General features: G+C 51.6%; 2 protein-coding genes across 2 annotated transcripts in view; one reads left to right on the top strand and one right to left on the bottom strand.

The window, feature by feature from the left end:
• The window catches only part of PAPPA2 (pappalysin 2), a 94659-nt gene extending 70827 nt beyond the window's left edge, over positions 1-23832 (top strand). The window contains 6 exon segments of the mRNA XM_052801398.1: positions 2145-2313; positions 3031-3163; positions 4280-4389; positions 7148-7219; positions 21580-21678; positions 23681-23832. Coding sequence (XP_052657358.1) covers positions 2145-2313; positions 3031-3163; positions 4280-4389; positions 7148-7219; positions 21580-21678; positions 23681-23755 — 658 coding nt within the window. The 3' untranslated portion in view covers positions 23756-23832.
• Positions 23833-24328: 496 nt separating this feature from the next.
• The window catches only part of ASTN1 (astrotactin 1), a 64034-nt gene continuing 62366 nt past the window's right edge, over positions 24329-25996 (bottom strand). Inside the window, exon 24 of the mRNA XM_052801400.1 lies at positions 24329-24980. The gene's annotated coding sequence lies outside the window, so the exon portion shown is untranslated. The remainder of the gene's footprint in view (positions 24981-25996) is intronic.

Genomic DNA, 25996 nt, shown 5'->3' with positions numbered 1-25996 from the left:
GCAACCAAGCTGGTGAGGGGCCTGGAGCACAAGTCTTATGAGGAGCGGCTGAGGGATCTGAGGTTGTTCAGTCTAGAAAAGAGGAGGCTGAGGGGAGATCTTATCACTCTCTACAACTACCTGAAAGGGGGTTGTAGCGAGGCGGGTGTTGGTCTCTTCTGTCAGGTGTCTGGAGATAGGACAAGAGGAAATGGCCTCAAATTGAGGCAAGGGAGATTTAGGGGAAGTGAGATATTAGGAAATTAGGAGATATTAGATATTAGGAAAAATTTCTTTACTGAGAGCGTTGTCAAACATTGGAATGGGCTGCCCAGGGAAGTGGTTGAGTCACCATCCCTGGAGATATTAAAAAAGCGAGTGGACAGGGTACTCCAGGGCATGGTTTAGGGGGCATGGTTAATGGTTGGACTCGATGATCTTGAAGGTCTTTTCCAACCGAAATGATTCTATGATTCTATGATTCAGACAGACACAGGAGGAGGCAAGGTCTGATGGGGACATCTTCAAAAGGCAGTGACCATCATCCCAGTGGATGATTAGGGGTGGGCTGAAACCACAGATGCCCACAATAGGATCCAGAGTCGCTCTTCCTCACCACCCTTTCAAAATCTTATGTAGTTGCAGTTCTTTTCAGTCAATTCAAGGCTACTGCTCTTGGCATGACTTTGCCAGACCACTTGCTGCTCAGATGCTCGCACCACGGCAGCCCGTGTTCCTAGCATGGTCTTGTGGGAAGATACCGTGCAGAGCTCTGTGCCAGGGGACCTGCCATGTCCACTCCCCTGCCTGCCTCCACATTACCTGCTGAAGCCTGAATTCACCACAGCAGGAACCCACTGCCTCCCTTATACAGTCTAGGAAAAACAGAACTCTGATTTCTGAAGGGAGAAGGGGAATCTGTAAGAGCTGCAAATACTTAAAAAGATGAGAATGTTTCAAAAAGCTCTCAAATTTCCCATCCAGGAGTTCCCAGCAGAAATGTGATGGGGATGGCCACCAGCTCCTGCTCCAGGTCTGGCAGTGGGGGTGCAGATGGAGTCCCCTTGCCTCTCCGGGCTGCGTGACCCTGCACCGTGTGTTGGGGGGCAGCTGGGTGGCCTCACTCAATGTCTGCTGCGGGTCAGAACAACGGGCAATTTAGTGCCTGCCCCCAGGGGTTTCTCCAACCCAGTTAAACAACCCTCCGCATACCTGCAGCATGCTATAAACTCCATAATGTGCACCTGGAGCCCTGCCTGCTGGCACTGGTGGTGGGAGAGCGCAGGGGCAAGCAGCTGGAGCAGGCTGTCTAGTAAAGAAGCACGGGGGTGGGGGGGTGGGGGGGCGGTGGAAAGCCCTGTTAAGGATGGAGCAATCAGCACTGGCTCAGGTAAAGCCCATCAGTGCTGTCAAAACTATGTGTCAAAGTCTGGGGTTGCGATGACATGTCCTCTTCTGGGAGAGCGGTCCCCAGCCAGCCCGATGCCTTGTGGGGCTTTGATGCCTCTGCGTAAAAGATGCGATGTCTGTATTGCTGCCAAGGACAGGAGACTGAAAAGCGGGTGGACTTTGCTCCTGGAATTTTTCTTCCTTTCTTTTTCACTGTTTTTTTGGCAAGTAGTTTGCGCCTGGGCTGGTTTAGCAGCACAAGATGGTATTGGTCTGCTGCAGTATGACAGCTCCACGGTGAGAGCGGGATTGACAGATCTGGCTGGAGTACAAAGAGGAGCCTCAGGAGTAGCTGGGCACAGGCCAGCAGGATTTACTGGTGGAGGCTCACTCCATCCAGCAAAGTATGTAGCTACTGGCGGTGGGACAAAGCAGCCTAGGACCCGCAGGGGCTGCGGGGCAGAGAGGAATGGTTTAGGTGGGAGGTGGGGAGCAATGGGGTGGTGAGTGCAAGGAAAAAGTATCCAGTGCTCCTAAATCAGTGCGATCCCCCCAGCGAGGGGAAAAAGGTCTTGGTTGAGCGTGGGCTGTCCCTTTGGGAGGATCTGCCTATGGCAAGGGGTGGGATGGCATGGGAAAGCCCCACGCGGGGGGGCTTAGTTGTGCTCCAGGAGAGATGTCTCTAGGCTGCTCCCGCCTCTGTGGGATGCTTGGTCCAGCCAAGGTGGGGTTTTTTTGGGGTGCTGCAGCCCGGTCTGGCATCTGTGTTTCCCCAGGAAATTCCTGAAGGTCCAGTGCCTGGAGAGCGGGCAGTGGGAAGAGGGGCACTGCGTTCCTGTGGTGTGTGAGCCCCCCCCCCCCGTCTTCGAGGGCATGTACAACTGCACCCAGGGCTTTGAGCTGGACAGCCGGTGCATCCTCAACTGCGAGCCGCAGGGACAACAGGTGAGTGACTTAGGGGAGAGGCAGAGACTGGCCAAGCGTTGTGCTTCAGAGCACCTGAGAACAGCAGGGCTCGCTGTGCAGAGGGACCACACAGAAGCTTGGCTAAATGCCCTTGTACCACCAAACAGCAGTTTCCCTGCAAACCTAAAGCTTTTCTTGCTGCATACCAGCCATGGCCCAGAGTGCATCACTACCTGGGGACATTCTTCTGCTCCCTAGTGATCCTTCCAAAAAGTCGTGGTCCTAAGTAAGCCTGCTTGTCTTGAGTGAAAGGGTGGGAAAGCAGAAGTAGAGGGTTTCCAGCAGGTTTGGGCTGCTGCTGTGAATGCTGCTGGGATGAAGGGCAACCTTGCTGCAGCAGGCTTGCTACCCAAAGGGCTTGCCTGGGGATGGAGGCTGCTGCCTGCCAGGCTCTTCCACCCAGGTTTCACATCCAAGCTGCTGGAAGGGTCTTGTCAGTAGAAGTGTGGTTGATTCCCTCTGGTGGGATCAAGGAGCAGCTGGAAAACAATTTGCTTTCTGGTCAGTAGTGCAAAGCATACATAGGCTGGACTACATGGCTGCAACCCAGCTGCCCTGGAGAACTTCCCTCTGGACCTCACTAGCAGGAGGGGGGTCCTTGTATTGTGCTCCCGGCCCTAGAGCTGGGCAGTGGCCAGGCAGGGTGAGCCTTGCCCTACCAGTAGTAACGCCGGCTGCTCTCCCTCTGCTTTGCAGGTTCCCATCATCTGCACCAAGGAGGGCTTATGGACAGAGGAGTTCAAACTGTGTGAGAGCTTATGGGGCACCTGCCTGCCACCCCTGGAGCTGAATTTCGTGGAGTACAAGTGCGAGCAGGGACACAGCATAGGTGAGGGCAGAGAAAAGCTAAACAGAAAAACAAACCTTATGTTGACTTAGTCGTCCCAGAATGCTGAAGGTCACAATGACTCTTCTTGTACCAATCCCCACTAAATCTATGAAAAAAAAATTCCTGTTTTCTCTTCCATCCTCTTTCTAAACACAGAGCCAGCGTGGCTTTAGCCTTGTGCATGCTCTGGTTGTACTCATGGGCAAGACTTAAAGCTAAAGCTGGCTCCAGTGTAAGCATCTCTTTTTTTTCAGAAGTAGCAGGGACTCGTCTCCAGGGCAAACCCAGCCCTTTGCAGTAGTTTTCCTAATCTCTAGCCCTCCATCCCCCCCAAGGTCTCTCCACTTGTTACTACTGCTGACATTTGCAGGGTTAATGTGGCAGGTCCTGGATAAAAGCCACAGTGACAATCGTGTGTAACAGGGCACTTTCACCAGATGAGGGACCACATCATCCATTTCTTTCTCCCTGACTTGGTCGCTTTTTGTGCATTCAGGAAAAGCTGCAATGCTCAGTCACAGTCGTTGCATCTCATCTGGCATCCCGCTGGACAAGATGCTTGAGCAAACCCGTATCACTCTAAAGCAAACACACCAGTCATCCAGGTCTAATGAAAACAGGCTGAGGCAAGTCTAAGGGCAGGGTCTGCTAAGGTTAAGCTTTGGAGAGACTTGATGTGAGGCTGGGGTTAGGGCTGGGATCCACCTGGTTTTCCAAGGTGGTTTCCTGGGTCATAGGAAGGCAGTGGGAATTCAGTGTGGTAGAAAAACTATGAAAGATGCTTCCTAACTTGTCAACAAACATCCTATAGCATCTGGCCAGACTTATTTTCATGCTGGGTCCCATGTCCTGCCCTCAGGGCTTGAATCTATGTCTTCAGGCACGTTCAATTTTCCTCTCATCTGAGAGAAGGGAATTGGCCACAACTGCTGTAGGCTGTTGCATAATTCAGTATTTGGGGAAGGAATTGTCATCCCAGGTTGGGAGGAAAAGGGTCTCCTCTATGTCCACCTCTACCCTTAGTGAGGAGCCTACACGTCTGGGTCTGGTGCCCTCCTGTAAAACATCATTGCCTGGTTCCCGATGAAGTCCTCAAGGCTCTCTGTCCTCCTGCAGGTGCTGTGTGCATACCTTCCTGTATTATACCTCCCAGTGACCCTGTCATCCTGCCTGAAAACGTAACTGCTGAGACTATGGATCACCGTCTGCAGCCCACCAGAGTCCAGGTAAATGGGAAGGTGGATTCCTCTAGCAGGGGGGTCACTAGCAGCATAGATGGGAGCCCCCTCTTCTCTACCTGGTGTTTCTTAACCAAAGTCTCTTTGCCTTGGGTGAAGAATGGTAAGACTTGGAAAGATAAGCACCATAAGTGAGCTCATGGCTGGCTGGGCCTCTCCAAGGAGCTGCCCAGGCTGCAAGCTCTCGAGGTACCTGCTGCTCCCTATAACCAGGTTCCAGTGCCAAGGTCCTCCTTCCTCCCACCACTTCTTTCCCCTCTTCCCTCCCTTGTGGATGCTACTGAATAGCCTCCTGCTCTCACATACCAAAGTTCAGCATAAGTTATCAGCTCCCAAGCCAGCTTTCAAAGACTTGCAGGATACCACAATGAATTAAGTTAAGTGCAGGAATTTCACTGATTTTTCAGGACATGCCGCATGCCTAAACCTGCTAAGCTGCTGTTAGTCAGCCAGTGGGCTGGGAGAGTAAAAGCCGCCCCTGGCACAGTGTGAGCCTGGGTCCCCGATTACCTGCCAGCAGAGATGCAACCCCAGGCAGGCATCTCCCTGCCAGGGAGGAGGCAGGGCACTGTCAGCTGAAAGGTGTCTCAGGCTGCCAGGATCCGCTGGCTGGCTGGTTGCCTCTGCTGCTGGAACAGGGGAGCCTTTTCCTCCCCATCTCTTACTCATTTTGTAGGCAAAACAGCTCAAATAGCTCAAATAGTTTGGGTCCTCAAATAGTTTGGATCCTCACAGCACGACTTTCCCAAAAAGCAGCTCCGTCGGGGGAATATTTCTTAAAATAAAAATGAGATGCATAAGGAAGGAGGTGGAACAAAGAAAAGCAAACAATCTTCCCAGGAGCCAGTGCTCCCATCTAAATGCTTTCCCCTCCTCCTGGGAACCCACAGGAGGCCCAGCATCATGCTTGAGGATACTACTGTACGTCGCCTTGAATCAGACCCATGACAGATCACTGCCGGGGGTTGAGGATGGCCAGGGCGTGTGGGATGGTTAAGCACGAGCCTTGGAAGGAGTCCTTGCCTTTGAGGGATTGGATGGCTTGGCCCGTTCAGGCAGTGGCGTTCGGCTTCCCTTTCGCTGCTGCTGTGGGCTCTCGTGCAAGGGAGGCATTTTGCAGAGAGGAGGAGGAGGGAGGGGAGGTGTTATTTTAAGAAACAGCGGTCCCCTTTGCCAGGAGCTCTCTCCCTGGACCGTCTTGTTTTCCTCTCTGCCCTGGCTCCTGCCTCTGCTCCCCGCTTTGCTCCTCCAAGCCTCCAACAGCTTGCCATTCCTGGGAGCTGCCGTGATCCTGAGGTGATGGAGAGGATGGGGCAAACCACGCAGGGAGCTGCAGAGGCCGCTCGAGGAGGGCACGGTCCTGTTTTGCTTTCAGCTCTGATTCATTGCATCCCACAGACGAGCAGGTTTGTCCCTCTGCCCTTATTTCCCAGCCAGGAATACAAATATACTAATACGAGTATGCTAAAATGCCATTCAAGTTGAACAACAACCACATATGAAACACCCCAGTAGGTTTAGGATGCAAACCTCCTCTGGGCTGAGCAGGAATTGGCTAGCTCAGCCAGCACCCCCAGCCTCTGCCCCATCTGATGGCAGCTCCCTCCAGGTCTGCCTTCCCTGCATTGGCTAAGGATGGCCAGGACCTCATCCTGCCCCAGCCCCATCACGGTCTTGACCGAACATGCAGCAGAAGGACCTGCAGCAGGTCAGCGTGGGCAGAGCTGCCCTATCCCCAGCTGCTGTGCCACATGGGAATGCTGGAGCCAGTCTGCCTGCTGCTGTGCATTTCAAATGGGAGGCTAGGAGAAAACATATAAGCTGCCCCTCTGTGCAGCTCCCACGCTGTGAAGGGCATCCTAGGACACTTTCACGGGCCAACCATCATTTTATGGGGCCTCAGATTTCAAAGTCTGCCTGAGCTTTACAAGGAGGAAATCGCATGTGCGGTGGGGCTTTTCTTCCCCCTGTATAATCATGAGTGCTCCCCACAAACCCCTGCTGAATGAGCGGGACAACGCGTTCCAGCACAATGAAACTGAGCCCTTTGCATCTTGCTCTTGTGTCCAGTTGGCTGCAACAGCTGAGTTCGTGCCTCGTAAATACCAACAATAACCTCAGCCCCATGAGTGAACATGAGTCTGGTGTATCTGCTTCAGGCCAGGTCTGGGGAGGTGAGTCCTCCCGGGACCTAGTTCTCGGAGCCTGAGCAGGGGTCAATAAGCAAATTGATGCAGGCACCGAGTGATGACCAGCTGAGGCCCCCATCCCGAGCAAGAAGCTGGTGAATCCAACATCACACAGAGAGGTGATGGCAGACTCAGCCTGTCATGGCACTGGGTGGCTTCCTCCCAGCAGCAGCTTGTGGCCAAGTCAGCCACCATGAGGTGGTACTGCCAGCCAAGCCCCACTTCTCTGGTGGTCCCTGCCATCTCCCTTTGTCCTCTCTCAGTTGTGTATCTATATAAGTCTACATATAGACACACACATGTCTGTCTAGCTTCTGCTTTGAACAATGTACCCTGGTTTGTGGGTGAACCAGGTGCAGCTGCCTTGGGTTTGATGGGCTTCAAGGGGTTTCCCACTGGGCAGAGGTGCAGGGAGGGTCCTGGGGGTGCCACTGCTGTTCTGCACCATGACGAGCAATGCAGGTTTGTGGAAGACCCTCTACCTCCAAAAAGCATTGGTGACTGTTGCCCTCCCTCTGCCACCTTGCCTAACTGCTCTTTTCTCCTTCCCTCCTCAGCATATTGTGTGCACAGGCAGGCTGCGATGGTATCCAGACCCCTCCGTCATTCACTGCATCCAGTCATGCGAGGTAAGCCCCCCTGCCCCCAGCACGAGCTGCCTGCTCCTTGCAGGAGAGCTCCTGGCAATGAAGGCTCCAGCACAAAGCTGGATGGCTTTGACTTCATGTTTGCTCCGAGCTGGGCCAGGGCTTGCTGGCTGAGCAGAAAGACCAGAGCAAGCATCCTTGGGTATGGTCCCCCGCAGCCAGGGCGATACTGGGGAACAAGAGCTGCAGAATAACCCACTTCCTTCCTTGCCTGCTTCTTCTCGGCCAGCCTGGGAAGAATGTTCTAGCAAAAGGATTTCACTGGCAAGGGGTATCCCCAAAAAGCCCGTGCTGACTCCAAGCCTGAATATTTCCTTAACCAGAACCACAGTTCTAGAGTAACGCGGATCCAGAAAAGCCCTGCGTGACTCACGCGTCCAACCAAAACAACTAGGATTTCCAGCCTCGTATATGCAAAACAAACCGCTCCTGAAGAATCTGCAGACAAAGAATTCCTTGCAGAAATTGGTTAGCCACTCATTTCATTTTGAATAATGACCAGGCAGGAGAAAATCATAGGCAGCCTGGAGTCAGTTCACAAAGGAAATTAAAAATAGGCAGTCTTTGTCAAGCACTAGTTGTTATTATGATTGAGGATAAAAGGAAAACGGGGGGTGTATTTTGGAATGTTGTATGTGAAAATTTTGGATTTTTACCAAAAAGAAAAATGTAAATGAAGCCTGCACACCAAAAATAGCTTTGGGGTTTGCTGATATTTTTTTTATGTGCTCATTTCAATGCAGATGATCGCTTTTGCTCACCGATTCTGCCTAGCTCAGCTCTTTGTCAACTGAACTGTGGGAGAGAGGGTGATGTTGCAGGGGGCACGTCCCCAGGAAGGAAATGTTATGGTCAACAGAAGGTGCAGCAGTTATTTCCCAAACTCAGTGGCTGTGTTGTGCGTCTCTACTGCAAGACATGGGCTGCAAGGGCAATGATGTGCTGTGTGCTAGAGAGGTGTTTGATGGTTGAGTACCAGAGCTTAGCAATGGATCCTCCAGTGTTTTGGGAGCTCCAGGTCTTTCTAACCCACATCTTTTAGCTCAGCTCTGGGGCAATATATTTGAAGTAGGATGGGCTTATGTGGAAGAGCAGTCCAGATGGTTGTGGTGATCCTCTCTGCGGTTCTCCTGCTAGCAAGGGAGAACTGCTCCTTGTGCTCTCTGGGAGTTGGTCCTTCCAAAAAAGAAACAAATGGGGTATGAGGTGCTCCTTCTTCCCTTCCTGTGCAGCTCAGGTGAGAGAAAGCTGACACAGGCATGAGGTAAGGTACACCAGACCGACCCCAGCCTTTCCTTTTCTATGGTTCCTGCGCTTCACCTTGTGTCTGTGTCTTCAGCAAGAGATCCCATAGGGAATGATGAAAAATGCCAGCTTATTTGTGTGTGTGCGTGTGTGCATGTGTGAGAGAGAGATAGGGTCCAGCTACCTGAAGTCCCAGCATCTCACAGTAACAGTCACTGTCTTCTCATTGCTACCTAGACATGCTCACAGCCAACATTACCTCTTTCTGTTCCTGGATTCTTGTCATCCCCTTTTACTCTTAGAAAGAAATCCTAGACAGCAGTTTTAGCATACAGGAAGTTAAGCAAGCCAAAATCTTGCAGTGTCCTACCAAAATATGGAGACTCCATGCTCTTCATTGCCCTTGTAGACTTTTTAATGCCTTTTCTGCTTTCAATTAATCTTTCATCAGGAATGACCAAGCAGTACATACTCTTCCAGCTGAGGTCTCACCAAAGCCCTGCACAAAGCTTCCTTGTACTAGAAATGTCTCTTTTGATAGGACCCAGGACTATATCTGTTATTTCTGCAGTTGCATCTGTCTGGCAGCTCAGAGATATCCTGAGGTCAGCAAGTACGCCCAGATCTTTCTCTACCTCCTTTGTTTCCAACTGATGAGCTCCAAGCTAACAGCAGATGTTTTACCATCAGTACAAGAGCTCACCCTTCAATTTTATACAAGTGAATGTCATCCTGTTTCTCTCTCTAGTTCTTTGGGTCATCTAACTATTTGTCAGATATCCTGATCCTCCTCTGTGGAACAATGCCTTCTTCCTCATTAGTTTCATCATCACAGGCCTATTTTTAAGGTCACAGTCACTCACTGTAATACTAATGAAGATTCATCCTCAGATAGTTTCTTTCACTCTGATGTTCTCTTTTTTGATACAGCTCACAGCTGCCTCCTCCCTGTTCTCCTCCTCCTCACTTCTCACATGTCTTTCATTATTCTTTTCATTGGGTTTTCTTCTACAATGCTGCAGGTTGTTAAGGTTGGACTGATAAGCCAAGTCTTCCTAGATAACTTTTTTTCACATCTGTTTTATAGTAGTCATCGTCTTGCCATAAAGAATAACTTTTAACCAAAAGTGTCTCATTCAAAGTATTGCTCTGGGAGCTGCTGCTCAGCAATGGGAAGAAGGAAGGTGTTACCAGTTCCCCCGTTTGAGCACAGAAAATGCCCTGAATGTTGTTTCTGCTTCATCTGTGCTGGCTTCCATCCTCATTCCTATTCTTCTCCTGCTTCTGTCCTTGTGACCAAAAGCACTGCAGTTCTCAGAGGCCATTTCACTTGGGACCCAATCTCTTGTGGGATGTGGGGACATCAGACAGCAAGAGTTGGGTAGAGGTGGAATATAATGTGTAATCTGTCCTTGCTGTGTGGTGCCCCCCACCCCCATCTCCTTTTCATGTTCTCCCCTTCATTTGTCTGCACAAGAAATGTTCTGCCCCTGCAGAACATAGCCCCTGCTGGGTCTGACATGGTTCAGCTTGACTTTCCATGTCCGTGGGACATCTTAGTCCCAGGTTACTCCTCATTTCACAGTAATGCCTCACCGGAAGCACCTCCTTTAGGAGCCCAGCCTCTGCTCTCCATTGGGCAGTGACATGCTGTTCCAGTGGACTGTCCAGGTCACGTCAGGTCTGAGTAGCCCCTCGGAGATGCCGTTGTCTGTCCACTGACTGCTGAGCCAGTGTTAAATGAAGCAGCTTTCTCATCTGGATGCCTCAGTGAGGAGAACAACCCTACATAAGAGAAATCCAGGCCACCTGGCTGCTCGTACTGTTTCTCCCTGGTGGAGGCACTTCAGGCCGGGGCATGGCGGCAGTAGCCAAGCCTCAACCTTCCCAGCCCCAGCTGGACCCTTGCCTCGCATTGGAAAGTTCAGGTCACCACGTAATGGTGTTAGAGGGATTCTCGCTCATCTTTATCGTATACTGGCAGCGGATCAGCCTGCCTGCTCATCCCTCTCACTCCTCTCCCCACCTCCCTTCTCTTTCCATTAATCTAGTCGTCCGTCTGCCTCCCGATCTCTCACTGTACCTTGCCAAGTTCCTCATCCCTGGAGCAGGGAGGCACGTAGTTCAGCGGGCGAGGGAGGGATGGAGAGAGGGAGGGATGCAAACCTTTCCAGGAGCCCGTCAGGAATACAAGTTAGCACCGAGTGTGCTTTGCCTCTTGAGGGCCAGCAGAACATCTCCTCCCCTGCCATCAGTGGAAAAACAGATGGCAGCATGGGGGAGGTGGGGGGAGAGAGGAGGGGGTTTGGGGCTGAGTGGACAGGGGAGTGGAGGAGGACAGAAACCCCTCCTCCCTACTGTGGTTTGGGAGAAGGCTGTCATGGTCCTGGTGGTGTGCTCAGCTGCTGTGAGGGAGGTGTTTGCAGCATCTGGGGCAGGTCCTCCTAAGCCATCCTGAGGTGGCCACCTCTCAGCTATCCTCCTCCTGTGCCCAAGAGCAAGTGAGGCTGTTGACTTCAGAGAAGACAGCATGTACAGTGATCCAGGTTGCTCCCTTGGATTATTCCTGCCATGGTGCAAAATAGTCCATGCATGAGTGTAGGTGCTATAAAGCATCTCCTAGTCCGTGCAACTCACTAGCTCTGCACCCCACTATCTCCCACCACAGGGGCTCTGTGGTTCACACTGTGGCTGTGGTTTAGGTGAAAAAGTTCGATTATTTTATCATCATCATGTTTACCCAGTGTTACTCACAGGATGGAGTAACCATCGCTGTCCTGCTCAAATACACTCAGAGGAAGGCAAGCTGCTCTTGCAGTGATCAGAGTGAACGTGGGCAGGCTCTTCTGGGCAGCCTATACATTGTGCAACATGCTGACCTTGCCCCCACCTCCAGCTCTGTTTCATTATTGCATGCAGGTAGCAAAGGGTTAATTGCAAGGGATTTAAAAGAGCCTGCTTTGGACAGACCACAGGGAGGCAGAGCTTCATACTGGTGTGGTAGGAGCTGGACAAGAGCTACTACAGCTGTGGTCTGCCTTGTAGGGTAGTAATTCCCTCCTGATACAACTCGGTGTCTCTCTGGTTGCGGTTGGCTCTGCTGTGCTTTGCTCTGAGCAGCCCCGCCTGCACGCTGGAGGAACATGCAGAGACTTGGCTTGAGGTCTCTGCCTCACACCCTGGGTGAAGATGGGCCGTACCAGAAAGCTGTTGTGAGCATGAGCTGCTAGGAATTTCTCAGGTCTTCCCTGCATGAGGACAAGGTCTCACTGCCCTTGTGCGTGCTGCTGGTCATGTTATCACGATCGTAAAACACTAATTCGTTGCCTGTTTTGTGATTTTCCTGAGATATTACAATGGAAATTATGAGATAGGGATTGAAGCATGTTTGTGGTTGCAAGTTGTTCTTGAGTCTCTCAATCCAACAGGTAGTCAAGGACCCCGATGGATCCTTGGCTCTTCACACCAGCATGCACAAACCCCTCACTCAGCACGTATGTGGCTTGTGTCCAGCATTTGTCAGCTAGAATTAACCCCTTTGAAGTCATATGCAATAAGGACAGCGGGAAGCCTCATCTAAAATCAGGGTTCTGCTGTGCTTTAATGTGACGGGAGACAGGGTGCGACTCGCTCCCCAGGCAAAGCGGTGCAGCTGGAGTCCAGCTGCAGGCAGCTGCCTGTGCTCCTCACTGTCAGTGGGGCTGGGGGCCCTTGATTGTCCCTCCTCCCAGACCTGGGTGCACTCTGATTTTGTACCATGGCAAAGCTCAGCACAGGAAACCAGGCAGAAACATGATGCTGGTGGGATGCTCCGCTCTGGGAAAGAGATACTCTGCTCTCCTGGGGCTTAAGGCAATAAGGACTAGAGGCACCCCAGCTTCTCCAGGGAGACTCTCTAGAGCACCTAGGTATCACAGCATGGCCGGAATTTAGTCAGTCTCTCATGATGCTCACATCACCAGTCTCGCATCTCTTTTCCCTGTGGGAGCATTTCATGACCCCTTTATTCAGCCTGCACTCTTCCTCTGTCTGCTGTCTGGCTTTGAAAATGCAAAGAGGATCCTACTGAATGTGACTGCTGCTCTTGCAAGCAGGCAAGAGGCAGACAGCGTGACTGCTATTCCTTCAGGAGTCTTGCCAAAGTCTGAAGCCTTTGTGATCCAGGTGACCAAACTCGACTCGATGAGTTGCCCTAGATTCTGGTACATTCAACTTTTGGATAGTACATGACATGTTGGCCTCCACATCTCAAGAGGATGCAGTGGAGTTGGAAAAAGCAATCAAAATGATTAAGGGGATGCCACAGCTGCCCTTCAAGGAGACCCTAAAACATCGGGGACTCTTCAGTTTGGAGAGCAGAAGAGTGCTGGAGGTTTGCCAAGTCACAGAGGTGCAGGGTAAGATGGATGCAGAACTGGAGAGCACTCACTGAGACTGGCAAGGGGTTTGTTTCAAACAGGTGGAGGAAAGTGCTTTGGACACAGTGAGCACTGGACTCTGAAAGTGGCTGCCACGTGAGGCTGCAGGGGTGAGTAGCAGCTTTAAGTTAAAAAAGAGATTAAATAAAGTAGTGGACATCAGGGCTACAAACAGATACTGAAAGGACTAGGCAGGGCTATACCTTCCACCATGCTTAATGCAGCAAGTGTGGACAGTGGGGGAGTATGAGGAGCGTGGACTGCAGGTAGTGGTCACTTCTGGATCAGACCCAGCCCCTGACTGGTGAAGGCAAAGCCCTTCATGCTGGGGAGGTGGAAGGCAAGATGGGAGCTCTCTACGTACCTGCTAGGTACATGTTCATACTGCTCTTGGCATGAGCAGCGTGGGCTGCTTAGCATGGGATAAAGCCTTCCAGGGGATGAGCCCAAAGAAACCTATTCCTCTTCCAAAAATCTCAGTTGAGGCATACTTTTCCTAAACTGTGAGATCATCTCTGTCCCCTGCACACATGTAGAGTGTGATTACAGAAACATCATTTTCTTAAGAGACAAAGCAGAGGGAAATAAAATGATCATACAGCAGCATGGTGCAAGGACAGGGGACAGGTGCAGATCTTCTGCCTACAGGCACAGGCTTACAGAGCCCTGAAAAATGGGGGCCTTTTGGCACAGGTAGGACCACAGCACCCAGGCACACTATCAGTGCTGGTGGAGACCCAAAGAGGTGGAAGCAGCCTCAGTTCCCCCAAGTCGCATTGTGCAGGCTGGCCTGCGCTTGGGATGCTGTGACCTACGGCTATTTCTCTGCCCTCTCCAGCTCAGGTGCTATCCCTCCATCCCTGTCCACGTTCCGCTTTCCCCTCTCCCAGCGGTCACAGTCATGCAGCTGGTGACACAGAGGGAGTGGCAAGCCACTGAAAGCACCCACTGAAATAAAAATCAATGAGTCGCTTCTAATAATAAACAAACACCCCCAAGTGTAGCCCAGCCAACTGCTCTTCCAACACGAATATTCATTCTCCTTCAGCTCCTTCATCCCTCGTACATTGTTTTTCTTTCTGTTTAAGATCTGTAACAAGAACTTGGCAGAAACCAGATACAAGTGGGTCAGGAGGCCCTTGTGGTTTTCAGGGCTTGTTTTCCATAACCCGTTCTATCCTGCAACATATTTTGCACAAACAGCTTGGCAGAAGATCTAATCCATGGCAGCAGGCGAGCTGCTGAGGGCAGGATTGCAGGCTGGTGCTCGTGGCCTGGAAAGTCCTGGCTTCTCTCATGTGTGCAGCAGCAGCCCTGGGGATGGTGAGCGCAGGAGACCCATCATGCTTGCCAGGAGCACTATCGACACACAGCATCTTCCTCTGCTTCCCTTCACTTGTTCTTTCCTGCTTCTGTTTTTCTTCTCCTGTCAGCACTGAGATCAGGGTGTAAAAAGGACAAGGCTAAGGACCCCACCATGAATACATCATGGACACAGATGCTTTTATGGAAACAAAGACCTGCTCTGATGTGGTGTTCATCTACACCAGCTTTCCATCCCTTTCTTCACTCTTGTCCCTGTGGACTGTGCAAAGCGCTTTCCAGGTCACTGTCTGCTGAGACATGGGGTCCCTGAGGAGCAAGCCACAGAGCAGGACACGGATGAAGAAATGCATCCCCATTCAGTAGCCCAAAGTGTCACATACATACTCACTTCTGCAGCAGAAGTGTGTCCAAGCCAAATCCTGGCCTGGGACACAGAAGTGCTTTCAGACACCATGACGGCAAAGACCTGCTCTCCCAGTATGGTCATCTACAGCAGCATTCAGGCTGGAGACCAAGCAGCAGTCTAACCTCTGTGCTCTCCAACCCCCTTCAGACACTGATCCTGTCCAAATTCAATCCAGATTGATTCAAACGGGGCCCAGGTGTTTGCAGGAAAGCCATGTCCAAGGGACCCCCTTTGTCCTGAAGAACACCTAGAGCTGCATACCAAGACTGCTGGGAGCTGGGCTGTTGCTTGCCTGGGGTGTGGCAGTACAAGTGATGGCACATAGGCTGAAACCAGACAGCAGGATGCCGCCTTGCAGTCTGTCACCTCTTCCTTGAAACATTCCTTCGAGTATATGGAGTACTTTCTCAAGCAACAAACCTCTGTTTTCTTAGTGAGGCCTGGGGAGAAGGATGTTGGAGCTGGAGCAGATGTTCCTGAAGACCTGAGATGTGATGAAAGCGGTCTGCACGCTGAGCTGATGAGTGAGTGGCTCAGGGACACCAGTAAGCTCAGAAACAATTGGCATTTCTCCATTTTGCTTTCTGGCTGTGTCTGAGGTGACGGGGCAGGTCCACGATGTCTCCAAGTAAGCCGTCCTACAGGCATGTGGCTCCAAGGGACAGCTGCCATCGTTCAAAAGGAGCAGAGGGACAGCTCAGGAGACAGAAACTGGGAGACACAAAAATGGTGGATGGAGCACTAGGTCTATAGGAATTTGTTTCTCTTTTCTCTTCTTCAGGCCAGTTGGTCCCAGGTGCCGCTTGCCAAATTTCTAGAGCTCTCTTCCTCTGAGCAGTGCTCACCCTGCCTCCCTCACTGTGATGGGCCAGGTAGAGCTCGCTTGCTGCTTGGAGTGGCTGAGGGCAGTGAGGCATCCCAAAAAGCTTTTTGAGCAGAAGCCAGCCCTGTTCCCTCTCTGTCCCTCTCTGTGTTTTTCAGAGCTGATTTCCTCCTTGCGTGCCGGAGAGCCTCAGGAAGGAGAGAGGGAAAGTGAATGTGCTTGGGGTGTTGAGGGGGAGAGAAGAAATAAAAAAAAAAAAAAGACACACTGCAACAGAGAGAGGGCCAAGAAAAATATTTAATCCAAACAATGAACATTGTCATTTCCTCCCACAGTCTGCATTCCCAGTCAACTTCCCTGGGCAAGCAGGGAGAGCCAAGAATGGCCGGGCAATCTGCCTCACCAGTGTGAGTGTGTGTGTGTGTGCAAGGAAAGGGATGTGTCTTGGGGACACTGGGCTATAGTATCACTTTAACTAGCTCCTGCCGTGTCTGTGGCTGAAGGGACTGACACCAGCCCCTGTTTTCTGTAGGGAAACAGTGGTTTGGAGCGATGTTGGAAGGATGTGGGCAGGGACGGGAGGGGTAATTTCCAGGGACCCAAGCTGGGGTGGTGGATGCATAGGGGCTTTAAGTGAACCAAACTTTTAACAAGGCTTTGGGCACTCTTCAAGTCCTCCCAGGGACCTCCCAGAGCTTTTGAAATATCTTGGCTAGTGGCTGAGGTGGGAAGGAAAGAAAGGCATCCAGCTGGGAGAAGCTGCCCTCTGCCTAGCTGTGGCCAAGGGCTGCTGCAGCCTTTTCGTGCTTTCCTTTCCCCACACACCCCCGCCTGCTCCCCCCACCATGTGCAGTGGCTTGCACATCTTAGAACCCTGAAGCTGCAGCAGTCTCCAGCCCTGGGGCAGCTCAAGGTTCATGTCCTGTGGTTCGGCGAGTCCTGGTTTGGGCTGACATCCCTCTGTCACCAAATGGGCTGGGGTTTCCAGCTGTGCTCGGTGAGAGCCTGGCCCTGGTTACTGCTACTTTCTCATTTCTGGTGCTGAGCACATGCTGACACTTTTGGGGGCTTGCTCTCAAAGACCTTGCAAGGCTCCTGGAAGACCACAAGCACAGTGAGGGGAGATACTTCCCCAGCATAGGTTTATTGCCCAGCCCTGTCCCTGTCTCCCCTGCCATGCCATCTCCCTCCTGTCTCCTCCAACTGATCCTTCCACCACTAATGACTCATCCATCGCAAGAGCAGAATTCACAGGGGTGAAGCTGATGCACAAGGCATGGGTCTGACGGCAGCCGCAGCTTTTCCAGGGCCAGTCCCTGCCTGTCTCCCCTGCCAAAACGACAGTTCCCCTGTTCCTCTGGAGCTGCTTTGAAAGTGACAGCTGAGAAGGACGAAGACACCTGCACCCCCTCAGCTGCAGGGTCACATGTGGTTGTCTCAGCATGCAAAGGATCCAAGGTCAATGCCCAAAATACCAATGCCCAAAGGGAAGGACGAAAGGACAGCAAAATCCATGCTGATTTAGAAGCAGCGTGAAAGCAAACTATGCACCCTGCTTGGATGGGAGCAGCACAGTTGCAAAGCCCAGGACCTGTGCAGCCTCCCAAAGGCTGGGGGGAAAGGAAACACTTTGCTTATTAAGGCTGGACCTCATCCCCTGAAATTGGGATCTGGGCTTTCTCTAGCTGTGGGCAGATTGAAATCGCAAGCACTTTCCATCCCAACGGCAGTGCAGGAGAGTCTCTTCAGCTCTTCAGTTACACAATTGACCGGGTGCTTTTTTCCACCTTCCTCCAAAGCATATGGAATGGGTCATCGCCAAAAGCAAGGTACTGGGCCTTCAGGTCTGTTCAACCAGAGCAAAACCTGCATTCCTGGGAAATAATGTTCATCAAATGCCTGTGACGCAGCACCAAAGTATGTATGATACTGATGGCGTCTGTGATTTATTCTTCATGCTCCGTCTTTCCCTCACTCTGTTGCACCCTTTCGTGCTCTTTCGCAGTGAATCAACCTACACATAAGATGGATTTGAATAAAAGTGTCTGGACCCTGCCTGCCTCCCCAGTGGCACTGGGGGCTCCCTGCTGAGCAGGACAGCAGCCCCCCGGGAGGGAGCCAGCCAGCTCGGCCCAGTCCCTGGGGCTCTGCTGGGATGGTGGAAAAACACCGTGTGCAGACGGTGCTTCCTGCATGGCATCTCCTGGAAGCCTCGAGAGAAATGGCACTGCCAAGCCCTCTGAGATGCTTCTGCCTGGGATGTGGCGGGGATCTAACCAGTCCTTTCTCACATCCCTCCTTTGCCTGGAATATTTTTCCCTCTTTTTTTTTTCCCCTTTAATTTTTTTCTCTTTTCATTTGTGCTGATTCCCGGCTTTGAAAGCACGTGGTTTCTTAGCCTGTTTAAATTGCCAAGCACTTGATTCATGGTTACTATTTTTATGCCAGCAGCGCAGGGCTTGGGCCCATCAGTGGCAGATGCTGCACCTCCACGTGCTAACACATGCCCCACTGAAGCTCCTGTCTGAATAAACAAGGAAGATGGATGGCGCGAGCGGGGAGATTCGCTGACACAGCCTGGCTGCCACAGTGGCATACCACCTAGCCGAGCAGCTCCCTATCACTTAATGCGGTGTGAGGCAGTTGCAGCAATTACCTTATTCATTTTTTCCTGATTTATACGAGCCATTTCAACCAGCCCTTTTTCCCCCCACACTGGAGGATGCATATTCTGGTGACTGAAACCCAGCTGGCCATTTTCCTGGATCACATCCGTTGCCTTCGCATGGCATGGTTGGGCACTGGTGTCTTCTTTTTTCTTGTCAGCATCTTAAAACATTGTTGGGTGTTCCTGCAAGTCACCGACCTAGGCAAACCTCCCTTCTCTCACTGCTGGCATTGCTTTCTGTGGAGCCACACGACCCAAGCACAGGCTGAACAGAGTCTGTATGGGTTTTCCTCTCACATCATGTGCTCTTAGTACATTGCATTGCCCATGTCCTCCCTTGCCATGACTCTTACAAGACCAAAATGAGACTGATGCAAGTATGAGGGTGCCTGTGCCCTCAAGGGTGATCCACCAGCACCTTACTTTGCTCTTTCTGCTTGCAAAGATGAAACCAGCTGGAGATTCTTGTCAAGGCGAAGCAATGGGAGTCACTGTGTTCTCCAGGCACCGGGTGAGGAGCAGGGACAGCAGTCCCCAAACCCTGCGCCTGGCTCTCTTGAGCCTCAAATCCAATTAGTCATTTTTTATTTTCCCCTCATATGTTTTTCCAATGTAATTTGGAGCATGAGTTGTTAAGTTTCCCCAACAAGTGTTGCCATAGGAGCCTGTATTTGTTTAGGGTGGGGTACAGGCTCCAGCAGATTGAGAGGAGGGGGCAATTAGCCCTAACAGGTATAGAGAGAAACTGAGAGCCTCTCCTTCCTCATCCTGTCCCTGACTCTGTCCTCCCCCCACCTTTCACACAAGATCTGGAAATCGTTTCAGACCTGTGCAGCCGGGATGGGCAAACCTCCCCATAATTGTATGGAAACTACCGAAGCGGCGGGTGTTGTTTTGCCAGTGAGTCATGACATATGGAGCAAAGCTCAAGGAAAAACTCCACCACGTGGAAGGCTGCAAAAGCAAATCACACCCAGAAGAGCTCTTCTCTGCCAGCAACTCTGGCCAGTCCCCTGCCTGCATCCCTGCACCAGGCAGCCCCAGCATCCCTGTCCTGGATCTCCTGGTTCTCAAAGCTACTTCATGGCTCAGAGACTTTCTTTGATCACCATCATTTAAGACCTAGTGATGCTTTTCAATGGAAGAGGAGTGTTAACCTTGGTGAAATTGCACCCTGGTCTCCTCTGGACGTGGTTTGCAACAGCAATGACAGAAGCCAAATCCCTTCTTGGTTTTGAGTGAGCTACCTAACCCAGCTGTGCCTCAGTTTCCCACCTGTAGGAAGGTGTGCTTGGTCGTCTTCTCTTGTGAGATCTTCCAGGAAAATGTGATCTTTCTGTGGCTGCCTGGATTTGGCCCAGGAACTGTGGTACTGATAGCACAGTCAGACTGGGTGGTTTGCCATAATCTGCTGCTACTTCCTAAAGTGACATTAGCCTGCATTGAGCCCATTTCTGTTCCTTGTGAGTCATGATGACAAAAAGCTACATCAGTTCCCTGGTTTTGGCATGGCTTTTTCCTGTGATTTATTGGCATTATCACCAGTCCTGCATGTTGGCTTTGGTGCCGTGGATGCAGGGCTATCGCAGTGTGGTGACATTTTTCAGCTGGCTGTCATTTGTTTTAGGGGTGCTATGGGCAAGTGTCCATCAAAGGCTTGGTCCAGGTATTTTCTGAAGCCCCGTTGTCATTTGGGGCCACCAGATCCAGTGAAGCAGGTCGGCTGCTTCCATGAGCAAAGGGGTGGCCAGGTTTTCACCAAGAGCCCTCTCTGATGACAGCAGTCCTCCTGGAGGTTGGCCATGGTTGCTGGGCCAGTAGCTACCATCACAGAGCCTGGAGCGGGAGAAGCATTTCATTACTAATCACTCAGTTAATGAATGGCCTCTCCATTGTTAGCACATTCGGTTGTTGCTTGGCAGTGCTGATGTGTATCTGTGATAAATAAACCTTGGCTGCAGATTGTTCCTGACAGTTCATTGCAAGTGCTTCACATGCATGTTGTTTGGTTGCACCAGTTGCACAGCATTGTTTCTCAGCCCTAGTTGGCTGCTTCCCAGCCCCAGTTGCTTGTTTCTCTTCTCTGATCAGATGACTCATGTAGCTAAACAACAATAAAATGGATTTCTGAATGGCTGCATGTGCCATTTAACATTTCTGGACAGAGAGCTGTTCTGCTGCAATAGCTTTCTGTTTCCATATTAGAGCTGAAAGTAAAGAAGACTTGTTAGTGATAGAGCATTTATCTGAGCTGCACCGAGGCAAGCTGGGATCTGCAAATCCCTGGTTGTCCAGGCAGACCTGACAGTGACTCACAGGAGAGCAGCAAAGGGCACTGGGCTGTGCCGTGCAAAGAGGAGCCACCATTATTTTGGCAATGCAAAATCCCCCACCACTCAACGATACAATTTCCTTACAGGTGGTGAGATTTGGGCCACAAAGAAGAGAAATGAGGAGGAAGATGGCCAAAACTGAAGCTGGAAGGTGGCCAGGTTGCCACTATTTCTGGTTATCAGTAGGCTGGTGCCTTCTTTGCTCAATCAAGAGTTGGATTTTGCCTGCAGGGAGCTAGTGCTTAATGAAGATCCCTTCTGTTTGTCCCAGCTGGCCACCAGATAAGTAGCCTTGTAGTCCAACCCAGCAAGGTTTGGTGGAGTCATGTACTGTGGACAGGGCTAGAGCCTCCAGTGGAGAGTCTAGAGGAATTTGGGGACATTTTCCTCAGGGTCAGAGCCAGAGCAAGAGCATTCTGAAAAAGGCATAGTCCTTGCAACCAAGGTTTGCCAGTGCTTGGCTTGCCTTGAGTGCAAGTACTTCTGGGAGACTCCTGACCTTGCTGAACCTTTCTTATAGTCCAAGGGAGACAAAGCACCTACCTTCCTGAGACTGATCCTCTAGCAGGATGCTCTATCAATCCTCATAACAGCCTCTCTGTACTTAGCTGCCCAAGCCAGGTCACCAAGCTCAACTTCAGAGTCAAGCTCTTTTGGAGGAGGGGTGTTGGAGAGAAGAGCTGGGTCAGCTTCTTACAGAGCCCTGCCCCAGCTGTGAACATGCAGAGAGCTGGATTACAGTGAGGTGGTGAACTGACTGCTAGTTGGGTGGCAATGGACTCTATGGAAAAGCACTGAGTGAGATGAGAATGGGGACTTGTGGCTTTCAGGTTGGAGCCCTCTCTAGCGATGCGGATTTGCTTTCTTGCTTCCTGACACAATTCCCTGACCCCTGAGATACAGCTGCTGCCCTCCGAGCACCCAATTCTCCATACACACCATCCAGGATACCAGTCTTCTGGTGCCCTTTGGCTTTGAAGAGGGGGTTGTGTATGGTGGAACTGGGCCTTAGCCCTTATCAGAGGTGCACAGGGGCCTTGCTGAGGACCTGGGATCTCTGCTTTTGGAGGCAACTTTATGCTTTTGAAAAACCCTTTTAGCAAAGACTCATTTCTCTGCCTAGCCCTTCCAAGCAGACGGCTGGTGCGACACCATCAACAACCGGGCATATTGCCAGTATGATGGGGGTGACTGCTGCTCTTCCACACTGTCCTCCAGGAAGGTAAGTGAGCATCTTCTGTGGTGCTGGCCAGGATTTAGGATTAAGTGGTGACTGCTAGCCATTCTCTTTGGCTTTACTGGCCATGGATCCGAGCCTGCAATGCAATTCTCCCACGAACAGAGAACAAACCCATGATTTTAAACCAAAGCCAGCTGAAGCTGATAGACATCATCCCACTGATTAGCAGCGCGGTTTGGACTCAGGCCAGCAGGACTGAAAGCTCAGCCCAGCTCCCACTGAGGTTCACAGGATTCCCTCTCTTTTTGGGAAATGAGTCCCAAAGGAATGACTTCTATAGGATGTAGTGCTAGCCACGGTGAGTCAGAAGTCACCTTGTCATATAATTGAGCAGTCTCAAGGATTTTTGGTATGGTCCATTGGCGTCCGCTATGGGCTGTCTTTCCCTCCCAATTCTCCTGGGGAGGGAAGGAGGGAGGAATAGCGTGGAGGGAGCAACTTGGCATTGGGGTTGCACAGACCCTTCTTTGTCTCCCATCACAACCTCCCCTCCCACCTAACTTGCTATCCAGCACTCACAGCCCATCCTTTCTAAGCATATCCAACAGCAAAACAAATCATAGGGCATGAGATAATTTCTCACTGCAAAAATATGTGAATTTGGATCTTCTCATCTTTGTTGTGGAGCTTGAGTCATTTTTCCTTTCATCACACACACACACACAGGGAAAAGGAAAAATAAAATCCTGGGAAGATCTAGTTGAGATAGGAGAGAAAAGGCTTTACATGCAAGTGACGAGTGAAACCTCCACAGTGGTATCATGACATCTCGGAGCAAGGCACGGCTCTCAGGAGGTCTGAGACATCTGGATCTCGGGCCAAAATAAAGGACGAGTTCGCAGTGGAAGGTGGGGGGATTCAGTCCCATGGCTCTCAGGAGATCCAGCCCCAGCTTGCATACCCCACAGGTCCCAGATCTCCTGTGGCACAAGCCTCCAGCATGTCTCCGTTAAGGCAGATGCAGGAATATGGGGTTTAAACACCAAAAAAACCACTCCAGCCTCTCACTGGCACAGGCTGTGAAAATCAAATGTGCTTCCACAGAAAGAAAGACTCCTGGTTCTGAGCCTGGTGTGTATAAAACCTCTGGAGGAAACTGTTTTCTCAGCTCCCATGGCCCATGACTGGGCAACTGTCAACCAGGAGCCAGATGCTCTGCTGGTGCCCTCCCACCTTGCTCTGCTGCCACCAGCTAAGCTTGCTAGGCCACATACAGTTGTTGTAGAGAAAGTAATATGCAGTGAGCCTCTCTACCTACATGGGATGTCTCAAAGCAGCACAGCTTGTGTGTGGCCCTAGACGGACCCACTGCCTGCCCCACTGAAGGCCATTCCTGCTTACACAGTCTCCAGCCTGCCTGGGTTTTCTTAATCCATAGTGCACAAGAACTGTATGAATCTACCCTGGCTCCTATATCAGGTAGTGTGGAGGCCAGCCTTTGCAGCTGGGAGCTTGGCTGAGTTCCTCCAAGAGGTGCAGAAGATGAGGTGCATGCAGAAGGTGTATGCTACCTTCATGCTTTGCTGAGCCTGGAAGAGTCAGGAGTAGCTTGAAGGACAGGTCCATGGGCTCAAACATGGACAAGGGGAGCTTTCTAACAGGGGCCAAAGTAAAACTGAAATCTAGAGATGCCTCACCACTGCCAGCCCTAGTCCAAATGTCTCACACCCACCAGCGGAGACTTATCCCCAGGGTTTGACATTTGGGGCACAAGACTCAAGCTGACCCTTGGTTGCAAAATTTGAAACGCAAGTTAACAAAAAGGAAAACACTAAGAACAAAACTCAGCCAGGGACAGCTTGTATCACAGCCCATTTCTTAGTGAGCGTGGAGCCTGGCAGTCTCTACAATGCCAACAACATCAGGGCGCAGCCCAAAGTGTCTGTCTGTCTGTACCTGGGTGGAGAGGGCTTGCAGAGGCGTAGGGGTGCCAGGAGCCAGGGATCTCAAAGCAGAGGCTTACGTCTCCCTTTGGACCCCCCAGGTGATCCCATTTGCTGCTGACTGTGACCAGGACGAATGCACGTGCCGTGACCCGGCAGCCGAGGAGAACCAGTAGCGGCACCATGAAGGGCCTCTCTCGGTCAGGCGAGCGCCGGAGGAGCGAAGGGGCAGCAACGGGGGCCACTGCGGAACAGTGGGGTGCAAGGGGGCAGGAGGCATAAGGAAGAGCCAGGCAGGGGGATGGCGGCTGCACACGGAGGGGATGGGTCAAGGCCACTGAGCAGCCAGTGGGCTGCGGCACAGGAGGGCAGGCGCGTGGCGGTCCCCTCCCCATCGCTGCTCCCTCCTGAACCCAGCCAGGACATGGGGGCCCAGTGCACACTCAAGGGGCTCAGCCAAGGGTCCGGCACCACCTTGGCCACGCGCTGGGCTGGGCTGCACGCCAAGAGCCTAGGTATTGCCATGGATATTTGTCCTAGTCCAGCATCTGGGTGTCTGTCTTTGCTCTGGATTTTTGTCACTGTTCGCCCCCCTCTGCTGTACAGGCTTCTTTTAGCAAGGTCGAGGTAGCTGTGATCTCTCTGCAAGTATTTAAACTTAATTATATATATATATATATACATATATATAATATATATATAAATATATATTATATTTTCTTTGCTCTTGATGAAGCTGAGAAAGGATATCCTTTGTCACACACCCATGCTGCTGTGAAGTACAAACCATTGGGAAAAGCGCAGGTTGGGGTGGGAGGAGCAGGGAATTCCCTCTTCCTTGCTGAGAGGGAGCTGGAAGGAGGACAGAGAAGCCAAACACCCAGGCCACACCAGGAGAGAGCTCCCCAGGCAGGCAGCATGGAGGCTGCAACTTCGATGTTCTCTTGGCATCTTGCAGGCACGAAGTTTTGCCCTTGGATTTTGCCAGTGCTTTGCCTTGCTCTGCTTAGGACCCTGGGTCGGGATTTTGAGGTTGAGAAGAAATGCTGCTGTGCCCTTGCATCACTCCAGCAAGCACGGCAGATTTGGTGAACGCTGCTGCCCCAAAGGGCACCACAGATGCCTGTCACCCACTATTTCAGAGCCCTGTGGGAAGGTTTACGTGTCCATGGGGATCACTGCATGGTCAGTAGGAGCAAGGACATGCAACAGTCCCTCTCTGCCCCACTCCCCCTGGCCACTGTGCACCCAACTAGACGAGGGACTTAGTGGGCAACTCAGAGTAGCTGTGTGATGCTCTGAATGAAGGACGATGAAGTGGTCCTGCTTTTCTTTCCCACATCTTATTTCCAAACATGAGCTTCAACAGTGTTGTCAGCAGTTCTCGGAGGAGACCAGACCCTGTAATGCAAGGAGAGACAGGACCCAAATGACCTGTCAGGAGACTTTGAGCATCATCTTTTCCCATTGAGATTTTCCTTACTGCAATGTCTATGGCCGAGCCCATCATGGTGGATATACAGTCGCTGACTTTCATGAGTCTCTTCCTCCTGTAGGCACTAAGTGAAAATCTTCAGATCCACTTCTAGCCCCAGAGAAGCCCAGCTAGAAACTTTGCCCCCCCATAGTTGATTCCCAGAAGCTCAGCTTGGCAGCCTGGACCCAGTCCCATAGAGGCAGCAGGTAGGGAAGGTGCCTGGCTCCAGCTGGGGTTATCCCTGATGGTTTTGTGCTGCAAAGAGGCAGAGAAAAGGGATAGAAAGAGGAGAGCAGAGAAGGGACCACAGAGTAGAAGCATGGACCCCCGTGTCCACGGGTCCAGCTGCAGGTTGGGACCAAGAGACCCAAGGCTGCCCCGCTGCATCTTCCCCCCATGGCCTGTGCTGGTGGAGGCAAGCTCCAAGCCAGGGTTCGTCCAGTGCGGGAGCGATGGAGAGAGGGTGACACGGTGTGGAGAGACCGGGGATTTTCAAGGCATCCTTTGGCTTTCGGTAGCTTCCCCCACACCCCTCCCCCCCCTTTTTGTCAGGCATCTCCTAAAGTTATGTTTCGCTGGAGGACAGGAGTAGGGGCAGAGGTGCCTGGACATCCCACCAGCGTCCAGACAGGAGCTGCCTTGTCCTTCTCCAGGCCCTTTCCTGATCCCAAGTGTCCCCATCACCCCACGGCGGGTCACCTCCTGCCTGCCCTGGTCTAGGAGAGGATGTGGGGTGGGGGGAACTGGACGATGGGCCCCATCTCCTCTTGCAGCAGGGACTCACTGACATTTCTGTTCCCGTCATGCACAAGTGACAACATCCCGGGGTTATCACCCAAATGCATTGTCAGTTTGGCAGAGCGCTGCAATTTTTTGACAGAGATCTACTTTTCAATTAAAAAAAACCCCCTGAAACAACCCAAGGAAATTTTAAAAAGGC

This window comes from Harpia harpyja, chromosome 11 (genome assembly GCF_026419915.1).
Source record: "Harpia harpyja isolate bHarHar1 chromosome 11, bHarHar1 primary haplotype, whole genome shotgun sequence".
NCBI classification, from domain to species: Eukaryota; Metazoa; Chordata; class Aves; order Accipitriformes; family Accipitridae; genus Harpia; species Harpia harpyja.
This window is presented reverse-complemented; position numbering and strand designations above follow the sequence as displayed.